Below are 19,539 nucleotides of genomic sequence, written 5' to 3'. Positions count from 1 at the left end.
AGTTAGTTCTTGGTATGAGCTTTCGTGTGCATGCACACTTCTTCAGATACACTGAAACAGAAGTTGCCAGACCCTTCTATATAGTGAGAAGGTGGGGAGGGGTATTACTCAGAAGGGTGGTGGGAATGGGAGATTGGCAGATAGCTGAGATGAGCCTGTTGATGACTCTTAACGACTGTAATAGGTCTTACAGGAAAAGGCAAGGGGTGAGAAGGTGAGAAATGGCTTAGTCATGTATAATGAGATAAGAATCCAATGTCTTTGTTCAGACCAGGTCTCTCCATGGTTTTAAGTTTGGTAATGAGTTGCAATTCAGCAGCTTCTTTCCAGTCTATTTCTGAAATTCCTTTGTAGTAAAACAGCTACTTTGAGATCTTGTATAGAATGTCCTGGTAATAGGTCTTACAGGAATGCCTTTTCCTGTAAGACCTATTACAGTCGTTAAGAGTCATCAACAGGCTCATCTCAGCTATCTGCCAATCTCCCATTCCCACCACCCTTCTGAGTAATACCCCTCCCCACCTTCTCACTATATAGATATGTGGCTGAGAGATGTAGCTGGAATTTGCAATATTGCATTACAGTGGTACCTCGCGTTAAGTACTTAGTTCGTTCCGGAGGTTCGTTCTTAACCTGAAACTGTTCTTAACCTGAAGCACCACTTTAGCTAATAGGGCCTCCTGCTGCTGCCGTGCTGCCGGAGCATGATTTCTGTTCTCATCCTGAAGCAAAGTTCTTAACCAGTGGTACTATTTCTGGGTTAGCGGAGTCTGTAACCTGAAGCGTATGTAACCTGCAGCATATGTAACCCGAGGTACCACTGTATTAATGAATGCTCTTTGCTCCTCTCCTAGGTTTTCAGAACTCTAAATCTTAGGGGATCAATTGCTCCATGTGGAGAAACTCTCTTGCAGAATTATAACACTTGTTCTGGCTCTGCAGGTAGAATTCTAGTAGGTCTTGTATTCTTTCCCAAATATTAGAGGTTCAATCCAGACTTACTAATGCTTAGGGTAGACCCATTGAAGGCAATTGGACTAACTTATGTTGATTTTATTGGTTCTGTTCTAAAGTTGAGTAAGCCTGGGTCCAACCCTAGCAGTCTTTGAGGCAATGTGCAAAGTTCTCTTTGATGACACAAGAACACTGGCCCTGGCTGCATCAATAACGCAACACAGCATCTCCCAGTTGAGCTATACTGGAAATGCCCTAGAAAAGAAGGCAAGTTAAAAACAACCACCACTACAAATTTCTTTAGCAGCACAGGCAACCATTTGGTTTCTGAGATTTCTTTTTGTTTTTTCTCATTTGCTGGAATAGCCCATTAGCTGATACTATAACATCTAGTACAGTGCAGCTACAGCCACTAAAGCTTCCAATTAATACATTTATTTGAAATGAGTACTCCCTGACTTTCAAGGACATAGCAGGAGCTCCTGCCTAGTTTTTAATGGATGAAGTTTTATCCAGAGGGTAGCCTAAGTGCTTATTACTGTGCATCGACAGAGAACCATATAATCAGAAAATGAAAATTACCAAGGAATGTCTGCTGCACCAATGGTTTGGAATGGCTATTCTCTAGCACAAAAGCCTGAGCAGGATTGGCTTTTCCCTCTGCATGCTCTTATTTTCTTATAAAATCTGTAATAGGTACCACATGTCTATGGAGAGGATTGAAGCAGAACACAATAGCTCTGCCGCTCAAGAAATAACCAACTTCTAAGGAAAGCTAAGATATAGTCTTTGCAGTTACATGGCATGGTGAATTTTGTCCAAGTATAATATAGTAATGTTCTCTATTCAAAATTTCTGAAGAGCTCTCCTATAACATCAGTCAGGAAAGTAATAAAATACGACAGGTTTTGGGGGAAAAACATTGTTGTACAGTAGAATTAAGGGGGGGGGATGTTAGCAGGCACAGAATCTTTATCTATTACTTTTCTTTTGACTTCCCTCTTTCTGTCTCTTTCTCATTTTATTACATCCTATTCTATTTTTAATGTTTGGAATGGATTTACAGGCCTTGGTTTAGGAACAGCACTGGTTAGTGCCATCCCTAGAATGCCTGATAAAAGTTGTACCAAATGATAAAACTTCTAAAAACAGTTCAAATACAGATGCAGACTTAGATCAGATTAAGATGTCACAACAATTTAAGATGTTGGCAAAGCAGAAAATTGGCAAATGAGAGACAAGGAGAAAGCATATAAGTTTGAGGCATGCTCTTGGTTCTCCAAACCAGGTGATGTCTGAAATGAACCTATCTTACTGAAGGCACAGGAGAAGACAGCTGTCTGAAAACTGAACAAGAAAAAAATAATGAGAGCCAGTGCAGCATAGCAGTTGATGTTGGACTAGGAGCAAGCTTAAGATCACTGCTCAGCTGCAGAACTCACTGTGGGACTTTGGCTTAGACATTCTATTTCACCCTAGTCTATTTCACAGAGTGGTTGAGGATATAAAATGGTTGGGAAAGAACCAAGCTCATTCAAGGAAAAGTGGGATATAACTAGACATCTAGAGGTCAATCTTAAGAAAAGCCTTAGAGATGACTTGATGTTAAACTAAGGAACAAACTTCAATCCCATCAAGCAGAAAAGGTTAAAGACAGTTTATTGAAAGCCTGAAGTGCAAAAAGATGGCAAATCCAGACATTGAGAGAGCTCCTACGCTTTCAAAAGTTGCACAGAATTTGATTTGATCTTGCACATCTAAGCACAGGAGGAGATATGCAAGTTCCCCTGGAGAACTGCCCCCAGCTGGATATGAAGTGATTTAATTTTGCTGGTGATGAATCTTTATAGCAACTGAAACAGATCTTAAAGGCATGGGAACATGAATTCTCAGCAGCTTATCATATATTCTGTGGAGTGCAGTACAGTGTTGGGCATGCACAGTATTGCTAGACCTAGAACCATGGTTTGAAGTTGGCTCGGTATCCTGGCTTGTTATGAAGCTCTTCCTGATTTGAACAAAGTGGGAGACTACAGTTAGAGACCTCCTGGCTTAATTGTGGCTTATGTGAATGGAAGAACAAAAAGATTGCATGCAGAGGTGTTGATAGGAAGTTAAAAAAAACTTGGGGCATGAGTCAATGGCACAAACTTGCATGTGTTAATTTATATGTAAAGATGAAAAATTAGGTTAACTTTAAGAGGGGGAAAAACATTTGGCTGATGCTACCATGGTGTGCTCTGAATATGGGATGCCTACAGGATTTTCTGGGCTGAGTACATATGGACCTTCTGCCACACCCATAAAAGATTTGGAAAAACTGCTGCTCATGTGCATATTGAAACCAAAATGAGTCTTACGCGACATCTGGCAAGACTCCTCAATTTGCCCAACTATGAAATATGGTAAACTTTGGCATTCCATTGTAATTAGTAAATTCATATCAATAAGTACATGCCCCCCCCCCCGATGTCTGCTATTTATTTGCTTTGAGGGTGGTAGAGACCTTAGGAATGCAGAAAGGCACCGCAGAACTCAATGAATAGAAGATGTGAAAATGGCTTCTGTTGGAGGAAGTCATGGTGCTTCTAAAGTTTAATTTGAGTCTGTTGAAGTCAATCAGTGTCTTTGTACTGGCTTGAGCTGGCACTGGATCACATCCTCTCCTTTTAAAGACTCTGCTTGTATTCAGTACATCTGTGAGAAAAATAAATATTTACAGTGTATTTCCCTTCAGCCTTTATTAGAACATAGGGATAGGATGGAAGGAAGCATTATGGGCATCTTAACTTCATATGTAGACCGCTTCTTAAACAGAAGCTGGGAGAGAAAATGGAGCAGCCAAGCTCTGTTGTGCCTCCTTTTTAATTACATGCTAAAAGAATGAAAGGGAAAAGGCAGACTTCCTTTCGCCACTGTAGATTTGCATTTAGAAATGTGCGCACACTGATCCCTTTCACTCTTTATTTACGTGAAGGGGTAACAAGTGAAGAAAGGAGCTGGAGGACGGCAGCTGTAGCCCCATCCCTGTCATCCACCCTTGAGGTGTGGAGGTGTTTGTGCAGGGTTGTAGAACAAGGATGGGGAGCCACTGGCCCTCCAAATGTTGTTGGACTCCAACTCCCATTAGCCCTAGTCAGCATGGTAAGTGATCAGGGATGATGGCCTTTGTAGTCTAGTGACATCTTTCTGAAACTGGAGGGAGGCACTACTTGTAGAGGTCTATGTGTGAATGCTCCCCTGCTTCAGACCTCCACACAAATGTGTGGATGGCTAGACTGGGAGGAGCTTTGTGTTGGGGTGGAAGCAGACTTTATAACATTTATAACACTTTTGAAAGGGGTGCTCAAAAAACCATTTCCCCCAACAGTTTGTAAGTAGCCTTGCTACACCAGTGCTGACTATGGAGATTGGAGAATTCCAACGAAAACTGAAATGGAAACAGAAATGGCCATGTTTGTTTGTTTGTTCCATGTCCAGTACAGAAATCAATCCAGTGAATATGATTGGTATTTGCTGCTGCTGTTGTTTGCAGTCTGTAAATGATTTGCAATTGATTCCATTTCTATCCACCTCCCAATTTGCATTGTGTTTCCTTTGCGTTGAAATGAATGGGGTGGAATAACGTAATGTAATGACAACGTAACTTATGTAGTTTACATAATTAGTTACGTAAATTATGTAAGTTAGTAATTTCGCCACAGCAGGCAGTAAGATGAATTATGCAGTTTTGGGTGGAACAAAACAGTGCTGCATTCGATGAATACATGGTGGAAAGGAAAATGATGCCTTCTTATATCCCTAATGGAGAGGCTATTAAAATCAGAAGATACACAAGAGTGCTTTTTCAGGAAGAAGTCTTAATAGTATAACATTTGTTTAGGCAAGTGCTTTTCTCAAAGACCCTGAATTTATTATTTTACTGAGCTAAATATTTCTTTGCTGGATAGGTTCTATCTCAAACCATCTAATCAGTCTACTAGATATGTATGTTTTTAATTTACAAACAGTATTGTTCAACACTCTTTTATTTTTAAGTAGTTGAGAAATGGCCTTTTAAACTGAGCAGTGAAACTTGGAGTTACTATGACTGGGTTCAAACTACCTTTTTGTACAATAGGTAAAGTAACTTTTTTATTTTAAAGGGTTTCGTTTGTTTGTTTGTTTTGCATTCTAATCTATGAAAAAGCACATTACATCAGTTCCCACACTTCCTGGAAAATGCCCCACTCATGACCAAAACACAGAAAAAGGACAGGCAGCAAAGGGGAGGTCCCAGAGATGCCTAGAAGTAGAGAAAAGAACAGGATCTCCTCTGTTTAAAGATGTGGGAAGTTTTGATATTATGGCAGCATGCTACTTGGTTTTTGAGATCTTTGCCATTTTTTCTTGTGAGAGATCTTTAGGTAGTAAAATTTAAGAAGAAAGAGCACACATGGAAATTGTGTTCACTGATCTTTTAATCCAAAGTATAACTCAATTCAGAAAGTTTGCCATGATAATATCACAGAGTATACTCGGGGTTTTAGCAGTTGAACTGTAAGGACTGCCACAGGGATGTTCTCTTATATGACCCCATTTGGATTGAGTGGGGAAGTGTGAAGTGCATAGAAGAGGTAACTTGAGCAGGAGAACTTCCTGGCATCTTCCACCCTTGATAATGAGGCCGTTGTTTGTGTGCAAGCTGTTCACACCGACCACTTTCTCACAATACATAATTTGTGGTCTTGTTCCTTGAAGATGGTTTATATCAAACAAAACTGCCATTCATAAAGGGCCAAGCAAATGTAGTAAAACATGATCATAGCTGGGAATTGCTGCAAACTATGGATTTATGTCAAGAATGTTAATGATTTGTTTATGAATAAGTGGGCCCATAGTATTGTGAAACATTCTCAGAATTGCTGAATGGACAGTTTAAACTGTACTGAGACAATTCCTGAGCTAAATAAGCTGTATTGGTTGTGTGTGTGAAAGAACTGGTTGCAGCTAAGTTTATGGTTTTAATAAACAGCACTTTCTTTTACTCAGTCTGTCCAAATTATAAGTTGCTGCTGTTCACATATAAACATGGATTTTCTATCTTTTTGTTTCTCAGCCCATAAGGAATAATTATGAACATGTACCCTTGCATATTGTAGATGATTAAAGCTGCATTTTAAATCTAGCTGTTAAGAATCCTAGCATTTTAGAAAGCCCAGTATGGATTTGGCTACTAAAGCAGTATTCCAGAACCATAGTGAAGATATCAACTTTGAAGTTTATTAACTAATAAATTATCATAAACTTTTAAAAAGATTATGAACTGCAAATTTCATTAAAGCAACTTGGAAGTCTTCCAGGGCAGAAATATTTTCTTCTATATCCAGGAGCTATGGCTATGTGAGCCAGTAAGCAATGGGGGCAGCACATTCCAGGAAATTGGTTATTTCGGGAATATATGTAGAAAACCCCTTATGTGGTTGGCATAATCATGAAACCCTGATGCAGTTGTAACTCTATATGTAAAGTCCTTCTCAGCGAGGATTTTGCAGAGTTTTGCAGCTCACTTGCCAGTAAATGGTTACATCAGAGACGTGCTTTACTGATTGGAACAGCTATGTACAGATTGGAAATGAAGCACAACTTGTTTTTTCCTATATGGCTGTCCTGTAAATACTGTTTCCGCACTTACTAAGCTGATGGTTCCTGGAGTATGTCGAGATTTGAATGGTTTTCAAATATGTATAACTTTGGCAAACCATCTAGACAACATTTCCGTAGCCTAGATGAGGACAGGGGGTAAGGATATTAGATGCACAGGCAGTGCTCTGAAGTAAATTGGCTAACTATGAAATACTTTCTTCTTTCAGTGCCAAAGACGAGACATTCTGGAGCCAGTTTTAATACATCCACTATATTTGAGCAGGCCAGCATCCAGAGGCATCAGACTGTCCCTTCTAGTCTAGATTCTACTCATAGTATTGAGAGCTTAATTTTAAAACATGCTGAAATGAATGGAAGCCTGTCCATTGATTTGGACCTTTGAACTGGACTCATTAATGGTACTTATGGATAAAATAAAAATAATAATGTTTGAGGTTATTGCTGCAGTAATTTCTAGAGGCTGTTAGTGGGCCACTTACCAGAAACAACTTCTTATAAAAAACTTTCATTTCAAAGTGTATAAGAGCTACTCTGCTGCATCAGAGCAAAGGTCTATTCAGGCATGCCTGTTTTCTCCCAGCCTGAAAGATGCCCATGGGAAACCTGGAAGCAGATCACTTTCTATATTTAGCATTCAGGCCTTTAAAATGCTTTCCATCAATTAAGTGAGGCTCACAGGTATACAGCTTCCCAGGCCCTGCAATCCTTTCTTAAATGTTCATGTCATGTTGGCCATTTCCATTGCTATAGGTATTGGGACTCATTTCCTGTACAGTGGACCCTCTAGTTACGTACCGCTCTGGATATGTAACTTTTGGGTTATGAGCGTGGTGTGTACTTCCGGGTTTCACTGCGCACACATGCGCAGAAGCGGCGCCTCTGCCTATGGACTTTTTGGGTTGCGGACGGATCCCCAGAACGAATTTAATTCGTATCTGGAGGGTCCACTGTATATGATTCATTCAAGTACAGCAGTGAAACTCCTCTCCACTCCCCCAAGACCCATTTTGCTGAAGAATGGTATACAAATTCACAAAATGAGTGGAACCTGTAACAGAATGTAGCAGCATGGCTTGCTGATGTTCAGTGTTCTAGCCACTCTATTTCATTTCCCTTCACCTGCTCCAATTTTGGCTGTTACTTGTGTATCGTTCTTTTGATACCCCCTTCCCAAAATAAGTGAAATTATTTCCAGAGAGTTGCCTAGCATTGTTTGCTTTTAGCAGCAAGTTCCTTCCCACAAGTACCTGGTGAAGAGACAAATGTGGACAGGTCGTAGTATTCTGGAGAGTTGATGGTTTGTGGTATTTGGAAAAGTCAACAAAATACAGTTAAGAGAGCATTTTTTAAAAACCCACTTTAAGATGCTTTTGTTCTACCTTCCTATTAGCTGTCTCTTGAATATCCAGAAATGGCAGTAGGTGATCAGAGGTATGCAGGTTGAAGGCAGATTGTATTTATCACATAACTCAATAAATGCCACCATGTTTTGTTTGTGCATTCCCAGCAATGAATGGTCCATGTTTTCTGGCACTTCTGTCATGGTACTTGCCACAAACTTTTCAAGGTTTGTGTTAAAAGACTTTGCTGTGTCTGCTTAAAGTGCTACAACTGCTAGGGGGACAGAAGGGTTGCAAGGTGGAATCTGACACCATGGAGCGGCAAGAGTGTCACCTCCCTGGAGCAACTGAATTTTGCAGCATTTTAAGAGACTCAACTGAGAAAAAGAGTTGCAACGTTGGTTCATTTAACTAGAAATGACCTTATTATTTATTGATTGCACCTATATCCCACCAATTCTCCAGGAGCTCAAGGACCTGGTGTACATGGGTCTCCCTGCCCTCATTTAATCCCTACAACAACCCTATGGGTTAGGTTAGGCTGAGAGACAGTGACTGGTCCAAGGTGTGACCTTCATGGCTGAGTGGGGATTTGTACCCTGGTCTCCCAGGTCCTAGTTTGACACTGTAATCACTACTGCACACTGGTTCTCCAAGGTGTGCTGTGTTGGCTGAGATACAGCCTTGTAAGGGCATTCATAATAATTGATTTAACAAAGGTGTTTCTATGGGCTTCCAAACTCCTCTCTCAGAGTTTGAACTTGGAGTGGACCTTTCACTAGTCACACTTCAGAAATAGATAAACTCAGACTAAGATTTAAATAAGTCTACAGCTCAGTCTGGGTGGTTAGTTCCACCCTCCACCCCAGCGGATGAGGTGCTTCTGGTTAATTAGGCCTTGCTTGTTTCAGCAGTTTGATACTCTTAAGGCATGGGGAAGACATTGGTACATCAGTGTTTTGGGACTAGAGTAAGTGAGTGGCAATGTGACCTCAGGTCAGGGAGGTGTTGGCAGAATGGTCTTCTGTGTACGAGCTCCTGGTGCAATTTCCTCTAGTCCTTTTAGTCTTCAAGTTAATCCATCATTCCTTGAAAAGGAGAAGTTGGGACACTTGGTGACAGGGACAAATACAAGTTACACCACTCCCCCACCCAAACTGTTAGTTTCTTTGAAGTCCAGGAACATAAAACATTATTTTTTAACACATTTTTAATGATCTTGAAACAAGTACAATAACTATTAAACACTTATCTGCAACACGCAGTACCATAAGCTCATAACCTTTACCAGGATGTTGTTATTTGATTTTTCTCAGTGGCTTGGAGAGCAGATGACTTTGAGAATGCTCAACTTCTTGTGCTGTCAGTTTCTTTCTCTTGTTTTATCTGTTCTCTGCCTCTGGATCCTTGCCAGTGAATTTCTTTATAGAAAAAGACCCTCCTAATATAATACAATACAGCCCCAACTGTTAGGAACTACTCTCCCCTCAGCAGGTTTTCAGACACCTAAGCATATCTTGTAGCATCATGTAGCACAACTTGTCCCTAGACTTAACACCAATGTAGCCTTATGTTAGCTAGATTTATTTGATCTCTGTGTGATTTCTTAATTTGGCTTCTTTGGGAGGCTTCTGAGAAACTGTAATCTTGACTAGCCTGTTAACATTTTCTTTATCTCTCTATGCTTCACAATGCTACCTCCATTTTCAGATGGTTTTTCAAAATTCCACAATTTTTTTTCTGGAGCTGAGGTGGTCTGTCTTCCAGAGCTGCTAATAATTCTTCATGCTTAAGGTTTAAGCCATCGCTTTAAATAAGGACCTTTTCATCTTCATGCACTATTCCCACATCCCAGTTCCAATAAGTACCAATGCCAGTGCTGTACGTATGCTGTGCAATTGAAACTTGTATGGCACAAGAAGTAAAACATAGTTGGGCATGCATTATTTTTATTTTATATTATTTACCCAAAGTTTCACATACTTATTTAAGCTGAAGAGCCTTTGGACCTTTGCTGTTCTGCAAAATGATGAAGTGTTATATTACATGAGGCAAATATTAGACCATTTTAGAAAAATGGGGCTTTAAAACAAATGAAGTCTGTTCTTCCTTGAACCTAGATAGTCAATATAATTTCATTTCCCCATGCTTGAAAAAGTGATGGTTTTACTTTGTGATGACTAGTAAGAGATGCACGAAGAAGCTTTGATGAAAACAGTCCCTCTGCATTTGTTTCCAATAGCAACTTCATTGATAATAATTTTCCCCCGCCCTGATAACCAGATGTGGTTGTTCTCAGCTGATACTATAAATGCTGAAATAAAATAGTTGAAAATTAAATCAATGTTAAGTAATGCTTGTAGCTGAGAAAATATGAAATTGATATTCTCCCTGGGCCATATGGAACAGAACTCCACATAACATGAAATTTATTTTGCATTATTCTATCTCCCCCCCCCCAACGTTTTGCTCACTAGTTCAGAAGGATTCATACTCTGTATGGTAAAATATCTGATCCAGTAATCTTTCTATATGCGTGTTTAGAGGATTTACAGAAACACTTTGGAAAAGCATGTATATTTCAAGACAATCAGACTTTTCTGGGCAACTTTACACTCCAACATTTCATTGAATTTGATAGAGTTGTAGTTATTGTTCCTGAGTGATGCGAAAGCATATGTATCTTGCAACATGTGCTGCACCAGGTCTTGGGCTTGTTTAAGATTAACTCGCTACTTTAGATTATTGCCAAAATCTATAGAAAAGTAATACAGAAGTAGAAACCTGCTTCTACCCCCCTGACCCAAATTCTGATGGTGATCTGAGGGAATAAAATTAAGGCATCCAAGATAATATGGATGATGCATCTAAAATCCATAAAGACCATAAAGGAAATCTACCTTCTAATGGGAGTATGGGGGGTGGGGAGATGGCTTTAACTTTGATGAGAGGCTGGGTTTCAGTAATTTTACATCCTGAATAAACAGCTAGTTTTCTTAAGAAGCTGGTGTCTCTTTTTCTGTGGAAGCTGGAAGACACCTCAGACTCCATTTTAGTGTTTATATGGAGTAGCTTGGCAGCTCTGCCTCCCTAATCTCCTCAGAAAGCATCTCCCTCTTCCTTTCCCTTCCCTAACTAAGGTTGTGCCATGGCTACCTTGGCCATACTCCAGTCTGCCAAGATGAAGCTATATAGCTGAAAAGTAAGAAAATCTATATAACTAGCTGTCTTCTCTAATTGGCTACACTTATCTGTACAACATATTACCTGTCTTCATTTGTGGCTTTATAACATTGTGCAAGACTGTATTGGTTGGAACAGTTTGCCTTCTAAATATCTTCGGCTGCGATAGTGGGGCTAATAGTTACATATCAAAGTAGTAGCAAAACACCAAAGTATGTGAAATGTGATCTGGCTGAGTAGATATCGTGGGGAAGATGAAACGCTACGTAATTTTAAAAATGTACATATTATTATGTAAACATTCAGTTGAACTGGTGATTACTTTATCATTGACTATCAAGGTAAATGGACAATTTTTCAAAGTCAGAATTAAAGTCAACACATTTGCTGTGGGTAGTAACCTACAAAATAAGTTAATATTCATGTTTCAAATCCCAGACATCTGCCTGATTTATACTAATGCTGAGCAGCTGCTGCTGGATTGGAAGAGCAGGTGTATGCCCGTTTCTGGTGGTAGAAAACTCACTCTGAATCGGACCAAACATGGGTTAGAGCTGAACATCAAGCTAGCAACTGGTGATAGTGATGGTGAAGAGGACCTTCTTCACCGCCTCTATTGTATCTGCAGAAAGCAGCAGCAGGAGACTCTTTTAGGTGGCAGTCTAATAATGGAACCACCTCCACCACTGGGGCCTGGTGAGGACCCCAAGATCTCCTGCAATGATTTTGCAGTTTTTTTTCCAGATAAAGTCACTCAGATTCGGAAAGAGGTAGACTCCACTGTGGTAGCAGGGCCAGGGCAGTAGAGTACTAGAGTCTTGTCTAGTCAAGTTGCATGGGATCAGTTCCAATCTGTTATCTCCAAGGATGTGGACAGGCTGCTTGGATGAGTGAAACTGACTACCTGTCTCCTTGATCATCCTGGTGATTGGGAGTGGCCACTGAGGCCATATAACACATGTCCTGAAAGACCTACATTGGCTGCCAGTACATTTCCAAGCACAATTCAAAGTTCTGGTGCTGACCTTTAAAGCCCTAAATGATCTTGGTCCAGTATACCTGAAGGAGCGTTTCCACCCTCATCTTTCAGCCCGGACACCCAGGTCCAGCTCCAAGGGTCTTCTGGCAGTTTTCTCACTGCGAGAAGTTAGGTTACAGGGAACCAGGCAGAGGGCCTTCTCAGTGGCACCTGCCATGTGGAACGTCGTCCCATCAGATGTCAAGGAAATAAACCAACTATCTGACATTTAGAAGACATCTGAAGGCAACCCTGTATCGGGAAATTTTCAGTGTCTAATGTTGTACAATTTTTATGTGCTGTAAGCTGCCTTGAGTGACTGGGGAAACACAGCCAGATGGGTGGGGTATAATTATTATTATTATTATTATTATTATTATTATTATTATTATTAGTAATTATTTTCTCAACTATGTATTTCAGGTAGCATATAATGCATGTGCATCATGTGTACTGTGACAGTGTCCCATCTGCACAATTTATTCCCCACAGAAAATGTTTTTGAAAACTGGGTGTGTGGCTTGCCCAGGGTGCAAAATAGCCTGGTACTGGCACTGGTCATAGGTGCATATGCTCTCACCATACAATGTCTAAGGTGCACATCCGCTTTCACCACTGCTAGAAGGAATCATCAACAACTGTTTTTATACCGCTTGATCACTGAAGTTTTTAAGCAGTGTTCATAAGATTACAAAAATCATTCAATGGGCAAAATCAATTAAAATCATAATAAAACAGAAAGCTTGCTTAAAAATGCCTGCTGAAATAGAAATGTTTTTGTCAAGCACATGAAATTCAACAAGGGACTAACTGATAATATAAATGTGCTTGTTTGCTTCCGAATCTTCTTCCATATAATTTTTCTAGTTTAAAATTGGGAAGATGAGAGAAGATTATATTAGCAGTTATGCAGCCTAGCTCTGGCAATGGCTGCTCTCAGTCTTATGAATCACTACCAAAAGTAGGCCTGGTATGGACACTTAAGTTAAGATCAGAACAAGCCAAGTGTATGAGAAAAGGATGGCAAGCAAAATGTGTGTCAAGGAAAGAATTTAGTACCAACTGCTGACTTGAATGTTTGATGGGAAATACCTTTGAACTAATTTCAGTGTATTGAATTAACAGCAACCTTAATCATTTCCTTACTGTTGCAGAAGTTTTTTGGAAACTGAACTGCTTGCACAAACAGTAAGGAAAAATTGCTGCATCTATTGTAGCATGATACATGAGTAGGATGGCAAAGCAGCTATTACTTATGTGCACTTTTCATGTTTATGGTTTTTCAAGTGTGCAACCACTTACCATTATGATAGCTTTATTTGTTTTGGTTTGTGGTTAACTTTTCATTCAAGAACTTTTCATACTGTTTTGTTGGGGTCACCAATATTGTGTTTATGTAAAGTATGCTAATTGTTTGTTGCTGAGAACTTCTCATGAAATTTGTATAAAGAATTCTTATTACATGGCTTTTGTAAATAAAGCATGCATGGGACATCTGTGATTACATAAAACAAAAATAGATGGGGGACACTGAAAAAAATATATATAACCGTGTAGTTTGTATACTTAAACTTGAAGACATACCAAAGTGTGGATGCTGCCTGCTGGAGCTGCATTGCTTTTGGTGAAATGCACACATTGCACATTGAAGTGCATATTCTGTGGAAAGTTATTCAGTGCAGGTAGATTGCATGGGCACTCAGACACGCAGCATGCCTTTGATGCCCTGTGCCACAAACTAGATATAATGAGCACTCATATTGGAGTGCTCTGTAGACTGATAGCTGTGGTCTTATATATACTAGCCTTTTGCTCTCTTTCACTCTTGTCTGATGTTCCTAACCCTTCTTTTAGAATTTCTTTGCTTCTTTTGGATTCTTATGGACTTTCATATATTTTTTCTGTTTTAACTCATTTTAGTGGTTTTTAAAAAATAGATTTTAAATGACTGTACCCCTCCCTCCTTATGCTGGTCTGCGACTAATAAAGTGTTGATTGGTGATGGATTGATAGTTTAAATTCCCTTTTGAATGGTGGGAAGTTCTTGGAGAAAGTGAACCTGAGAATGCAGAGTGTTATGTGCTTACCACCACCAGTGCCAGATTTAGGTATAAGCTAAGCAAGCTATAGCTTAGGGCCCTACTCTCTTGGGGCCTCCCCAAAAAATTTTAAGGAAAAAAATCTGGATACTTCTTCTTAATTGTATTTCAGTTCAACAATTACTTTGATAAAATACATATTTTGTTATGTGCAAATGGCTTTAGATACCTGTAAGGTCCATAAATTACCATGTAGCATATATTCAATACAAAAAGCAGCGACAATTTGTTGTTGACAAAGGACAGCTGGACCCATTACCTTCAGTAGCTTAGGGCCTCATCAAACCTAAATATGGCCTTGACCACTACCATGAGTGGTGAAAATCTGGAGATTGACTTCCTTTTGGAAGAGTGATTGCTGGAGACATATGGTATTTTGAAATATTTATCTACAAATATACAAATACATATAGATTTATCTACAAATATACAGTACATATAGACCATAGAGAGAGGTGGGAAGCTCCCAGTTTTGGGACCAGGTGCAGCCTTACAGGGCATTTCCTCCGCTAGTGAACTATTTCCCGCTGATCAGAGGAGTGGGGTGGGGTAGGGATGGGGGAGGTCATTGGAAGGGCTGCTCAGCTGCTTAGTGGAATCACCTCAGAAGGAAGGAAACAAGGAAATGGCAGAGTCTCTTTGCAGAGCTACCAATGGAGTTAGTCTGGTTTTCCTGTCCCTTCTTCCTCACTAAAGCTTTCTGTGGCCCCAGAAGGCTGCTCCTGATCCATAACAATGTAAGATATCGCATAGAGGACTACAGAGGAAAGGGGGGAATTGATGGAAATCAGAGGGCTACCTTCCATGAGCTCAAGAGCATTTCACAAGAGCAGGTTTGGATCCAAACCAATCTTTTCCATGTCCTGTGTTACGTATTTTCTCTCTTTCTCTCTCTCTTCATTTGTAATTTGAAAAATGAAAAAGAAAAGCATACATTTCAAACCTCCCTATCCTGGATTTTTACATGAACTTAAAGCAGTTTTTATTCCCTCCAGCATTGTTTCCATGTCACTGCACAGATCATTAGAACAAGTCAGGTAGAAATATTGACCTTCACGTTCGTTGTCTTGAATTTAAACACATAAATTCTGCAAAATAAAATAAATTATTCTGTCTTTTTTTTATTCTGTTTTCATTTAGCACTTTCAGACCATGTTGAAGACTAAGCTAAATGTCTTAACCCTTCGGAAGGAACCTCTCCCCACAGTGATCTTCCATGAGCCAGAAGCCATTGAGCTGTGCACCACAACTCCATTAATGAAAACCCGGTCACATGCTGGATGCAAGGTATCTAATAATTCAAAATCCAGGCAACATGCCTGTTGTGGAAATATTCTGCACCAATAGAGAGACAGTTGAAAAGGGGTGAGAAATTTAAATACCTATAGTATTTAAACAGCAGTATTCAAATACTGTTCAGGGTGTTAGATCCAGGCTAAAGTTATGCTTCGAATAGGCCCATTGAGTATCCTAAGTCTTGCTGATTTCATTGGGTCTGCTCTAAGCATGTTATGGGTCTTAGTCCGACCAATTAAGTTCCACAAAATTAAAAACAGAATGTTATTAAATCTCAGAAAATTTTACCGTGAAGCGAATTCACTCTGCATGACTGATACGAACCATAATCATATCCTCTGTTAGGTTAGGTTTTTATTTTTCTTTCTTTTAATTTGGGCAGATTCCTCACTGACAGATGAGGAAGCTGGAACCTAAAAATTGTTGACCCCTTGAATCAGAGGTAGGAAAGTAGATCCAGTCAGTGGGCTGGATTCTAACTTCCCCTACTCCCTTCAGGTCAACTTTTACAGTGTGTGGGATAACTTTCCGGTCAGTCACGCAACATTGCAATGATGTCAAGCAGTTGACACATGTCAGTGTTCTAATGAGATTGCTGAAACCACCGTTCATACAGCAATTTCCTTTGAAGGTGCGTGATCGGCAACAGGAACACACCTTCAAAGCAGTTTGTTGTCTCTGCCAAACAGGCATTTGCCAGTTACAAGAAACACCTTTGAAACCTCCATTTCCCATTGCAGTGCAGCTGATCCCATTGGGGCTCCCTGGGACAGACACTGAGTCCCATAGGATGCCAGGTGTATGGCAGGAGGGGCTGTTTGTGAGGAACAGCTTCACAAGCCAAATTAGGACCCATTCCAGGCCTAATTGGGCCTGTGGGCCAGGGGTTCCCCATCCAGGCCTTGAATGATTCTTATTTTAAAATGTTAGATTAAAAACCACACAGAATCAATTCTTAGAGGTTGAAACATTTTAAGAAATACACTGTTAATAATAATAATGATAAAAAATTGGCAGAAACTTAGCATGTTTAAGGTCAGAGGTTGCAGTCCCTGAGTAGATGGGCTGCAGAAGATATCTCAATACCAGGAAAGTTGCTAATCAAGTAGAAAGTGCTGGGTTATGTGGACACAGGTAAGAGTGAGGTTTCCATCAGTAGAATGGGGAGGGAAGCAATATGCAATGATTCCCCCTCTCTCTGCACCCTCTGTAAATCTGTTCTGGCGGGCCCTTGAACCCTTTGGAACAGATTCAGAGGTTTATATGGGAAATGGTCAAATAATTCTTCTCTCTTAGTTCTGTTGATGCAAGCCTTATTGTCAGCTGAGTGACATGTTTGGCTACAACCCTTAGCTGTATAAGCCAGTTTCTTGCCCCAATTTTTATCCTTTATCCTAACAAATTTCATTTGGTTGGATCCTTACATTTGCGGGTTCACTCATGGAATGGAGGGGAATCTTTAGCTCAGTAGGTGAGTCTGTTTGTAGCTCTGTGGCAGAGTACATGCTTTGCATGCAAATAACCCCAAATTCAGTTCACAGCATCTCCAGGCAGGGCTGTGAAAAAACTTCTGTCTGAAACCTTGGCGAACTGTTGGCAGTCAGACCAATGGTTTGGCTATGTACAAGGCATCTTATATCCCATGAGAGGCAATTTTTACCACTTGCCCCTGCAGCCTCTTCCTCCACAAACATCTGCTCTGGAGAACTGGGGACCCTCCAGAACAGAATGGAAGGGGGCACAAAAATTGCAGGGTGACGGGAAAGCTCTCTTTTCTTTGTGAAGAAGTGTATTGGATATAAGCCACTAACTTGAGTCACCGTTTTATTATTGTGTCTTTACTTTCTCTGTCAAAAATAATTTGAAAATCTCACGTATTAATGGGAAAAACAATTTATGTGTTTATACAGTCAGCTCTGTTTATAATATTTAACTCTCTGGAGACAATGTAGCTGTGGGAATAGGATCAAGAATTTGTTGAGACTTGTACCGTCTTAGCAAAAAAGGGCTCTTACGCGTTAGCATGTTTGCAGAGTCAAACATACAGTAAAATGTATTGTATCTTCTGCTATTGAACTTGAATTCCACATTAGCATTCTTCATAATCCACACCCACTTCAGCTGACCACACCCACTTCCTGGCATATGGCCCGTAGGAAGTTGTCCAAGGCTGAAAGCAGCCCACAGACCCAAAAAGTTAGCTACTTCTGCCCCTAGGAAGTCTTGGATTATTAACCTTTCCTTCTGGGTCCTTGAATTCTGCAGTTTGTGAACTGCTCATTTCTAAGGAGAGTTATATTTATTGTATGGTTGAGTCCTACTGAGCTTTGATGTTCATGGGGTTCTTAGGATTGAGCATTTCCAGAAGAAAATGTCAGAGGAACTGAACATATAAATAGTAAAAGATAAAACAATAGGTGTTTTCATAGCAAAATATGTTGACCTTGAAATCAGCTACCAAGTTGGGGTTATCTGTTTCCAAGGGGGGAGGTCTTGAAGGATTTCTCAAGCTCAAAACGGTAAACATAACATATTCACTGGACTGCACCAAGCAATAAAATCACTTTGAGCTATTGTGGTGGCAACACTGGAGACCAAAGTGGCTACTGGATACATCATAAAGAAGGAGGTCCAAAATGGTGCCCATTATGGCAGAATGCTTCTGTGTGTCTGTCAGAGTAGCTGAGTTTTCTCTGTAGGTACATATGGATTAGCTAGTTGCCCAATGCTTCAGTCCACACTTAGTCACCTTTTGTTGAAAGTCCTTATACTCTTGTGGTTACCCATCACTATGGGATTGCAGGTGAACTATGCAACTACCACAGCTACAAAGAGATGAGCCCTCCCCAAAACAGTTTGGCTGTTGGTGCTTGACATGGGATGGGGTTGCTCTTGTTTCAAAGCAAACTTTAAGCCATATGGTATGGCCACAGAGATCACTCCAGTCTCAAAGAGGGAGCATTCGTGATAGCCACCAACAGAAGAGATTTGGGGTGGTTGGGAAGAGAAGCAAACCATCATTTAAGTGAAACAAATCATAGTCTTTGAGCTACGTCCTGGCTTGTTAAAACAGATTAAGGCTTAGCATTTTATTCAAAAGCAGTCAAAACCTATGTAGCTCGAGTTTAGATGCATTTTATGTATGGGATGGTTTGCATCATAAGATTAAGAGCTAACCATGCTATACTCTTTCTGTTTTTGGTACTGAATCTCCTTTTTATCATGTAGCTAAGTCAACAAGCTTGGCCCTTTCCCTTTGTCTGCAGTTGTTTCCAACTGAAGTTTTAAACTCTGGTTTTTGACACTAGTAGAAGAACAGCACAGGTTGCTATGAAGACAAAAATGGCAAAACCTGAACAGTGAAACAGAATATGCCAATTCTTCATGCCCCTATAAATAACAAATCTCCATGCACAATATTCTGATTGGGAAAATGGCCAAGGAGAGAACAGGTGTTTTGGTGTGCCTATTTGGCTTTGACCAGCATCCTAATTATTTATTGATTTCCAAAGTGTCAGAATATATTGTGTGAAAATTGCTGGCACAGTTTGTTAATTTTCATTAGAAAACACTTTCCTTCTACTTCAGAGGCGCACAATTATATTTAAATTTGACGTTTGAATTTCTTGATATTAAAGGTAGCATGCTCCACTTATAGTGTTCATGCTAGTTTCTAGCAGTTTCTTTACATTAGACAAGAACTAGCACATATTTACTATAAATAGCAGTGAATAAATTATGGTTTGACTCTGAGCTGCCACCTCAAAAGTGCAGCTTACAGGTTAGAGAGTGGTTTTGCATTGTGTCCCCTTGCACCAGGCCTGGCATTCACAAAGCTGTTGGCATTTTCCATTAGCACTTCTATACTGGTCTCTTTCCACAATACTCCAAACTGTTTGGAATGTTTCCAAATAGTTAATCCGCTTGGGAGACTTCTAGAATCACCAGCAACAGACATTGTCAGGATATGCTAGCCCTGTGCTACTCTGAAAGCTCAGGTGAT

The 19,539-nt window shown here is 40.0% G+C and overlaps 1 protein-coding gene across 1 annotated transcript in view; it reads left to right on the top strand.

Moving 5' to 3' along the window:
* Nucleotides 1-19,539, top strand: part of PID1 (phosphotyrosine interaction domain containing 1) — a 92,577-nt gene that overhangs the window by 21,287 nt on the left and 51,751 nt on the right. Inside the window, exon 2 of the mRNA XM_083503729.1 lies at nt 15,381-15,527. Within this exon, the coding sequence (XP_083359855.1) occupies nt 15,381-15,527 (147 nt within the window). The remainder of the gene's footprint in view (nt 1-15,380; nt 15,528-19,539) is intronic.

The sequence above is a fragment of the Podarcis liolepis genome (genome assembly GCF_965112155.1).
Source record: "Podarcis liolepis genome assembly, chromosome: 5".
Lineage (NCBI taxonomy): Eukaryota > Metazoa > Chordata > Lepidosauria > Squamata > Lacertidae > Podarcis > Podarcis liolepis.
The sequence above is the reverse complement of the archived record's forward strand: the minus strand, read 5'-3'. Positions and strand labels throughout refer to the sequence as shown.